Source organism: Vigna radiata, chromosome 8, assembly GCF_000741045.1.
Source record: "Vigna radiata var. radiata cultivar VC1973A chromosome 8, Vradiata_ver6, whole genome shotgun sequence".
In the NCBI taxonomy this organism is placed as follows: Eukaryota; Viridiplantae; Streptophyta; class Magnoliopsida; order Fabales; family Fabaceae; genus Vigna; species Vigna radiata.
In genome coordinates this window covers 21,984,358-21,994,326 of record NC_028358.1, presented here as the reverse complement: position 1 = coordinate 21,994,326, position 9,969 = coordinate 21,984,358, and the positions used below count along the sequence as shown (strand labels likewise).

General features: G+C 38.0%; 1 protein-coding gene across 1 annotated transcript; it reads left to right on the top strand.

Moving 5' to 3' along the window:
• The first annotated feature begins 8,123 nt into the window (after positions 1-8,123).
• On the top strand, positions 8,124-9,179 carry LOC106770373. The gene is made up of 2 exons (XM_014656189.1): positions 8,124-8,337; positions 8,422-9,179. Exons 1-2 carry the CDS (start codon positions 8,124-8,126, stop codon positions 9,177-9,179), a joined length of 972 nt encoding a protein of 323 aa, XP_014511675.1.
• The last annotated feature ends 790 nt before the right edge of the window (positions 9,180-9,969 follow it).

The window sequence follows — 9,969 nt, the reverse complement described above, 5'->3', positions numbered from 1 at the left end:
CCCCAACAACAATAGGGTTTAGTTCACCATAGACATGGTGAAACTAGATGAAAAATGGAAGAAGAATGGAAAAGCAAACCCTAGAAAAGATTAAAAGGAGCCTAAGAATCCAAGAGATCCTCTCTAGAGAGAAAAAATAGGTCTGGTCGTTCTCCCCTGTCAAAAGAATGACTTTGAACTCACAATAGGGGTATTTATAGGTGAGGAGCGCATTAGAAAACAGGCCCACCGCCCGACGGTTTAAGTGTGCCGCCCGGCGGTTTCCCTCAAAACCGCCCCGCGCCACTCGCCATGCCTACTCCTCGCCCTGGACCGCCCGATAGTTTAAGTGTGGCGCCGGGCGGTGCGTCGACTCTTCAAATCTTCATTTTTCTGCTCTTTTCTTGAGTCTACGACCTGTATCTTCTACTCCATTATTCACTTTCTTCAAAATAGCTACAAAACAATGCAAAACAAGCATAATATCGCTAAAAGCAGCTTTTGACTCTCTATAGACTCATTTATTGAGTTTTGCTTGATTCTAGGCTCATTCTAAGTAGTAAAGGGTGTAATTTGGTCTAAATTGACATATGAAAATAACTATTTTTCAACCTTCATCAACACTGCAAACTTAGACTTTTGCTTGTCCTCAAGCAAAACAAAACAAAACTTGACAAAACTACTCAATTCAATATTCTTAGTGAAATCCAAAGTAAGATGCATGCATGCTTTCAATCCAGAGATTGCACAACAGATGTTATACATTATGAATGACCAATCCACCAAACAAAAATGCACTTATGAAAATCAACAGTTCATACCAAGCAAATGTTTCACTCAATCACTCAAGTGTTTAATGTGACACTGCACTCTCTGTTGTTCACAAGTTACATGAAACAAAATTGTCATTCATCTCAAACAATCAACATCTTTACATGCAAATGTCATCAGAAGGACTTTTTCAAGGCTTGTAATGAGGTTGGGCTAACAAGAAAAATTGTTTTTTCTAGAATGCAAAATCCTTGAGTCAAGAGAGCTATCAAAATATTCAACAGTTAAGCACAACTCTCTCACCAATGTCTCTCATTCCCAACTTCTTCCCTTTTTTTTTCTTTTTCATTGAGCTCATCTTCATGCTTTTCTTCTTTTCTTTTCTTTTTCTCATGAATTTTTTTTTTCTTTTCACAACATTTGAGCTCAATGCTTTTCACTTGCTTTTTCAATTTTCTTCCGTACAACCCCAAACTTGAACCTTTTCATCACATACAATTAAGCTCATCCCAACTCAAGGTAAAGAATTTCAAAACAAGGGTTCACATACTGTTTAAGGCTAAGGTTCAAAAAGGGTAAAATATTTTCAAGAACTTTGGGTGAAAATTTGGCTAGAGAAGGGTTTTCAAAAATGGCCTTGATCATATGACATTCATATGCAATTCAATCGATCATCAAGATTAAGGCAATATCATCCATGTTTTCCTGTGAACACTGCATACGTCAATAAAAACTCTAGAGCTCAAAATCTCACACACATGCTTTCTCATAAAAAATTCATTCATACATCCTGCCTAACATCATGACCACAATCATAATTTATTACACATCTATTTCACAGAATATCAACATGCATTGCAACTCAATTCTCATCCACATCAAATAATCATCAAATAGATCCATCATGCACATCAGTTAGTCAAACATTTTCAAAACAAGAATTAAAGCCAAGAGTACACACTAAAATAAAAATTCAACCTATTCTAGGAATTTAAAATGCAAAAGTGTAAGAAGAAATCTAGGTTGCCTCCTAGTAGCGTTTGTTTAACGTCACGAGCCTGACCCAAACCTGTTTGGCACTTGTCAGTAAGTGCACTTCCTTCCACCACCCATTAGTCGGTGTACCTTCCGGATATCCTTCAGTGGATACCAAAAATTTAGCATCCCTTAGTAGATGCTACCCAAAATTGTTTAGGAAATTCAAAAAGTACATGTTCCAACGAAAATAAAAATGCAAAACTGAAAATGAAAATTGTTCTTAAAAATACAAAAATTTATTTCCAGCAAGTTCAACTCTTCTTCTTCACGTTGGGATCTTCATCGTCCCAACGGCGCACTTTTCTTCGGTCCACCTTCTTGATCACTGTGGAATATGGTCTTTGAATTTCCACCATTCCTTTTTCCTTCAGCTCCTTCACTATCCATTCCTTTTTCTTAAATCTCACTTTGCTCCCTGGTTGGAGTGGATCTTCTTTTGATTTTGGGTGAATGGTTTTTCTCCCTTTATCCTCAGGCACCTGCAAAACACAATAGCTGTCATAATAATCGGTACCTGCTATGCTCTCTTCTTGTTCTTCATTCATCTTTGACTTCTCAAATGTTTTTCTTTTTACTGTTTTGATCTTATCCCCTTCACGGCCAGTATAGAGAAATAGATAATTCAAATCCCTCATCATTATCCTTCCCTCATGAACATCAATAAGCATCTTTGATGTTGCCATGAAGGGTCGCCCCAAAATTACAGGATACTCTTCCTCCGTTTTAACATCTGTGACAATGAAATCTGCTAAAACCTCAAGACAATCTGCTCGCACAACAACATTTTCCACCATTCCCACTGGCACTTTTTTAGAACCATCTGCCATTGCTATAGTCAAGTCAGAGGGTTTCAACACAAGCCCACTGATTTCCTTCAAAAGTTCCGTGGGTATTAAATTGATGCTAGATCCAGAATCTATCATAGCTTCCACATCCAAATCATTCAGAGAACATAACAGTGTTAAGCATCCCGGATCTTTAGCCTTAGGAGGATAATTGCTCTTTTGTGGTTGAACAACAAGATCCTCTTCTTCATTAGTCAGCTCAATTTCAACAAGATCATCTTCTTCATCAGTAAGCTCAATTTCATCATCCCTGTTGATTTTGAGTTTTTCTGAATAGGGGGAAGCTGTTGATTTCCTAAAGGTAACACATTGAAAATCTCTCTAAAGCCCCCATTATGATTAATTCTGGTTCCTATTTCCTCTTTTTCTCCACCAACCTCTTCTTCCTTATAATTCTCATCTTCTTCATCTTCACTGCTCATGGGTTCAAAGAATTCAACCATTAACATCTCCTCTTCTTCACGGTCCACCACATGGAACGGTTCACAGTCTGTTTCCCAACCATCCTGGTTGTCTGCTTCCCAACCATCCTGGCTTGTAATAATCTTGCATTCCCTCTTAGGGTTAGCCTCAGTGCTGGCCCTAAACTGGTTTTTCTCTGTAATTTCTATTCTTGTTGCCAGTTGCCCAATTTGTGACTCCAATGATTTAAAACTAGCCTGATTGCTATTTACCTGCTACTCATATCTTCTGTAAAAGTCATCAAATCGATTACTTAAGGTCCTGACAGACTCAGTCAAATTACTCACTTGCTGCCACAGAGGTGACAGTTGTTGCTGCTGGAAGTTGCCTCCTGGTGCAGAAGAAGTATTCTGGCTTTGCCCAATACTTGGATGATTTTTCCAACNTTGGTTAGAATTACCTTGGTTGAAATTTCCCTGCTTGTACTGCAATTGGGCCCCCATATAATTCACGCCCTACTGCATCTCCTCCGTGAAAGCACATTGACCATTAATATGGTCACCACCGCCTAAATCGCAAAGTTGCTGAGCCTGAGAAATATTTCTAAGTCCCCGAGGATGTTCGGAGAAGACCTTTATCAACTTGTCCAATTTATGGCTGAGGAGGTGATTTTGTGCTGCAGTAGCGTCTTCAGTAGGAAGATGTAAAAGTCTTCCTTTTTGCGTGCCCCTCTCACTTTGCGACACTTCATTTAAAGCCATTTCTTCAATCAAGTGGTACGCCTCATCTTCTGTTTTTCTATTAATACTGCCTCCAGCTGAGGCACCTAACATCATTTTGGAATGAGCACGCAAACCTCCAAGGAACGCAAGCAAGTATGAAGTTTTATCGAACCCATGAACTGGGGTCGCCCTCAATAAACCTTTGAACCTTTCTCATGCTTGCCCGAGAGTTTCCTCCATCCCTTTTTTGAAAGAAGAGATCTCCAGCTTCCCTTGATTGATCTTTGGAAGTGGGAAGAATTTAGTAACAAATTGTTGGACCACTGCTTCCCAAGTCCTGAATGTTCCTTCTGGGAAAGAATTTAACCAGTCTTTTGCATTTCCTCAAAGAGAGAAAGGAAACAAACTAAATCTGACTCTGTCGTCCATCACTCTAGTTATCTTCACCGTGTTGCAAATTTCACCAAAGATTGTCAAATGATTGTAAGGATTTTCATTTGACAACCCATGGAATTGGTTGTTCTGGACTAACTGGATGAGCGCCGGACTCATTACCATGCTGGTTGTGTTGTTTGCTGGAACTGCAATGCTGTTGAAGTTCAAGGGGCCAACTGTATTAGCTACGTCCCCTAAAGTGCGTCTAGGAGGAGGTTGGTTGGCCATCTCCTCAAGATCTGGTGCAAAAGTCTCAAGTGAAGAATGCGAAGTAGCTTCTGGAGAAAGAGATCTCTCACGTGAAGGACGTCTCTTTCTCTTCTCGTCTGGTAGACCTTCTAACAGAGGTTGCTGGTTTTTTCTGCTTCTAGTATGTATTGTTTCCTGCATACACAAGAAACACACCCTAAAAACACTTTTACAGAAAAATAAAACAAAACGCAATTAAAAAAAAATAAAACAAAAATAATTACAACCAAGTCAAATTTAATCAATTCACACTACTAGAAAAATAGACCTCGAATCCCCGACAACGGTGCCAAAAACTTGTTGACGGATTGGCAAGTGTACCAAATCGTACAAGTAATATAAATGGTAAGACCAAGTATCGTTTTCCCAAGAGACTCGAAAGGCTTTCTCGTTCACGTGAATTAAAATAATAAGACTTGAAAATAAAAATTAATAAATTGGATTTGAGAACAAAAATATTAACATGCAAATAAAGTTGATTTAATTGACAAAAGAAAACAATGGATGAATGGATGTTGTTGGGGGTTTACAATTTCATCTAATCCGCTCTCTCTTATCTACTCCTTTTGAATATTAGTTTGATTAATGAATCGTTATGCAACTTTCTTAGCCTACCCTTAACCCGATCTCTCGGCGAAAAGAGCCTAATATCAATTACCATCACCATCAGCCTGTACCTCACCCTCAGTCTCCTCCATTTCTCGACCAACTTATGCAGCATGAACATCACCATGAACCTCCTCCCTTTCTGTTCCAACTTGAGCTTGAACCTCACACTCAGCCTCCTCCATTTCTCTACCAACTTCTGCAAAATCACCATCACCCTGAACCTCCTCCTCAGCCTCCTCCATTTCTCTACCANTNTNTGCAACATCACCATCACCATCACCCTGAACCTCCTCCAATTGGGTTCCAAGTTCAGCCTCAACATCACCCTCATCCAACCCTTTACCAACTTCATTAGCATCAACATCAGCCTTACTAACTTCATCAGCATCACAATCAGCCTTACCAACTTCATCATTATCACAATCAGCCTCAACCTCTTTCATTTTAGTTCCAACTTCAGCCTCAACCTCACCATCAACCCAATCAATCATTTCTATTATGTCTGGTTCCATGGTATTATGAACCACGTACAAATGAACTACATCATTTAACCTTGCAATATTCATCATATGCATGACACCTCTATCATCAGTCAATAATTCTAACCTATCTGGCACTATTGAAGTACCTCCTAAACTGTACCAAAGTTCTTTTATGTCCACGTGACCTAAGACTTTAATTGAAGCTAATATTCCAAAATAGCTCCAAAGGTTTGGATCGACTGACCACTATGTTATCTCTCCATCAAATAATAAATTTCCATTATCTAGTGTAACAAAATGGCCAGGGTGGACCAAAACCTTAATACGTTCATCAGCCATGGTATTTTACCTATGAAGCACAAGATTTAAACACCTGTACGTAATGGGGGAAATAATTTATTATTACACTCCCTAATTAGTAAACAGTCACACATAAAGGGGACAATGGAACAAACTAAGATCCCCATTAGGGAAACAGTGAGACAGAGTGGGAAACAGTGAGACAGACAAGGGGACCACTACTTTTCTATACTATTTGATAAATGAAATTCTTGGACCACAATTTCCGTAGTATAGTACACATTTCAACATGCAAAATCTGGCACCATCATATAATAACATACCAAACTAAGATCCCATTCACAGAACAACAGAGTAAGAACATAGGTCATACATGTTATAAACATACACTAACAAAATCAAAATCCTATCCAAACCCCTAACTCAGAACAAATGGAACTAACCTTAACTGACGTAAATTTTCAACCTCATGCAAAGCCCTCCACGTGATGATAGTCTTCGTCTACTTCTTCTTTCGAATAGCAATCCCTAATTTTAGCTCTTTCGAATAGCAAATCCCTAGCTCAGATTGAAATCCCTAATCTCCAATTTAACTAAAAACACTTTATACAAATATACGTGTTACTTAAATGATCTTTTTTAAATAAAAATTCCATTATTTAAATAAAAATTTCACGTAATGGAATCACTTAAATTAAACAATAAATGTCCGTTACAGGTCAGCACAGTGCCAACGGCGTCAGTGGCAAGTTAACGGAGAAGGCTTTATTGTCTCAAATTAACAAATATTAGGATGCAATTGGGACAAAAAAAAAAACATGAGGACCCAATTAAGAATTGAACACAAATATGAAGATTAAAACATATATTTAACCATTGTGATAATATCACTATTTATTTTAGACCATCAACTTCAATCTTAGCAAAAATAAAGTTCGAAATCTTTAATTATCTTTTACAAAGAACATAAATTGCTTTCTTGTCATTTTTTGTTTTAGTTGGTAGTTTATAAAATGAAATGAAGTCACTTTTTTTTTTAAAAAATAATTATGAGATTTGAAACTTTTGTCCAGCTTTGTGATTTTTAATTTAAAACTATAAAAATCAAACTACTGTCGCACAATAAATATTCAATATAAAAGTTTAGAAAGAACTGAAAAGTGAAGTAAGTCCAAATTTTATTCAAATTCAACATATTAATAATATATTACGCTCGCATAAATATTAAACATAAACTTATTCAGAAATATATTAATGTTGTTCTTAATTATATTTTGTTAATTTAATACTTAGAGATAATGATAATAATAATAATAATAATAATAATAATAAATATTTTATTTACTTTTTCAAATGAGATTAGAAATATTGTTTTTCTTTGACTTATATTAGCTGGTGTAATTCAAATAGTTGTTCTGTTACGTTAGGTTTTTCAGTTTTTCAGTTTTTTCTGTTTTGGTGTATACTGTCTCTGCATGTATATATGCCTTACAGACGTATCACTCTTGTAACTTTTCATTCTCTGCAATACATNATTTTTGAATTTCTCTCTGTGAGTTCTCTGAGGCTTTCTCTCGTGTGTTCCTTTAGTGGTATCCAGAGCCAAGGTTCCAATACCTAGGGCGTGTGTGTTCTTCGTTTTTCTCTCGGGTGTATCTGCCGTGGTGGTTGGTGTCTTTGTCGCTTCTCAAGAAGGTTGTTCTTGGTATGTTTCAATGGCTGCTGATCTTTCGTCGTCACAGTTTCCAATTCTCACAGATAAAAATTGGAATCGTTGGAGCACCCAGATGAGGGTGGTGTTCCGTGTGCAAGGCATTAGTGGTGTTATCGAGAGGGTAGATGCGGATGTTACTAGCAAATAAGGACAAGAAAAAGAATTCAAGCAGAAAGATGATAAGGCACTGATGCTTATTCATCAATGTGTGGATGACGCTCACTTTGAAAAAATTCAGAATGCTTCCACAGCTATGGAAGCATGGGGTATTTTGGTACGGTGTTATTCAGGTGGAGAAAAGGTTAAGAAAGTAAGACTCCAAGCGCTCAGAAGACAGTACGAGCATCTGGAATTGGAGGAAGGTGAACGAATCTGTGATTTCTTCAGCCAAATTATAACGATTGCAAACCAAATGAAAGCTTGTGGCGAAGAGGTTACGGATACTATGATCAATGAAAAGATTATGAGATCATTGCCAGAGATTTTTGATCGATCATATCGTTGTCGCCATTGAAGAATCAAGAGATGTTAGCAAACTCAAGATAAAGGAGCTTCAAAGTTCTTAGAGGCTTACGTAATGAGAAAGCGTGAAAGGAAGTCTAAACGTGATGACCAAGCTTTGAAAGTTAAACACGTGAAAGGAGAAGAGAAGAAGAAGTTCAAGAAGTGGGAAGGAAAACCAAGAAAAGTGAAGTGGAAGAAAGAAGGAAATAGCGCAGATCATGAAAAACCAGATGAAAAATCTGATATGAGCACATCTGATTCCAAAGATAAGAATCATTGCAAGAAAGGTTTAAAAAAGAAGAAAGATAAAAGGAATATAGAATGATTTAATTGTCATAAATATGGTCATTTTGCTTTTGAATGTTTTCCAGAGAAATCGAAAGAAAAGAAAAGCAAGGAGAAGGAAGCACATGTTGTCGAAGAAGACGCAGACACAAAGACAACGCTAATGCTAATGGTGATGACAGCTACAAAATGTGTGAAACCATTAAATACAAATTGGTATCTTGATTCAGGATGTTCGAATCACATGACGTGCAACAAGGAGTGGCTTGTCAACTTCAATCAGACAAAGAAGAGTAAAGTGAAATTCGCTGATGATAGTACATTGAAGGTTGAGGGCTCAGGAGATGTTGTCATCAACAGAAGAAATGGATCTCAGGTTGTGATTTCAAACGTGTTGTATGTGCCTGATATGAAATGCAATCTCCTCAGTATTGGTCAATTGGTTGAAAAAGGCTTTACCGTGATTATGGGCAACCAGAATCGGGTTGAAATATATGACAACAAAAACAGACTGGTCTTGATCAGCAAGACTTCTGATAACAGAACATTTCAAGTTTGTTTTGATGGAGTTGAGAATGTTCATTGTCTATCGGCTGTGAAGAATGAGGAAAGTTGGAAATGGCACCTACGGTTTGGACATTTAAACTTCAGAGACTTACAGGGACTTGAAGAAAAGGCTATGGTAACAGGTATGCCACCTATTTCCCTTTCAGATGATGCTTGTAAATCTTGTTTGGCAGGCAAGCAGCCAAGGAAAGCTTTTCAATCAGAAATCGAGATGAGGTCGAGAGGATGCTTGGACATCGTACATGTTGACATCTGCGACCCACTGGATATACCCTGATGGAAGACGGCTTCGAGAAAATGAACATAGACGTGACACAAATCCTCGAAGCTTCTTCTAGAAACAAGACGACGCAGCGGAATGTTGAATAATCTCAAGATCGAGAGAGGAAAACCCTAATCGTAAAGAGAAGACACGAGTTCGAGTGCAAACTCGTCGAGATCGGGATCTGACTCAAGGAAATCCTAAGTTCAAATGGTGGAAAACCTAAAGGAGAGATGAGAATGCGATTCAGACCGATTAACCGGTGTGAATCAGAGATTAAACGGTGTAAAGTGAGACTCGAGAGTTGGAAAGGTGTTTAATCGGTCCAGAGGCCAAAATAATCGGTGAAGATGGTGGAAAATGGAGAGGAATGTTGGATCTGTGAAGAGAAATGAGTTTTACCGGTAAAAAGAGGCAACAATGGTGGATCTGTGATGATGAAGAATGACTCTCAGTGAGGAGCTCTCTCTGTCAAGAGTGAAGACACGAGAATGAAACTGAAGAAATGAAGGAGTGTGCGTTTGAAGCGTAAGATGGAAAAATGATGTGATGAGGCACAGGTTCTGACGCGTGGTGAAGGAAGCTGACATGCGTCTAAGGCCTATTGATGGAGATGGTGATGCAATGTGATAAGGGAGACAGCACAATAGAGAAATGGAAAATGGAAAAATGAGGTAGTGTGCTAGAAGGTGGCTAGAGGGAGTCTTTGGACTCTCTAGCCTGTGACTTTCAAGAGAGAATGGTTTCTATTTTAGAAATCTCAATTCTCATTAATCTCAAAAGTCCATAGTACAAGTGAGGAGCT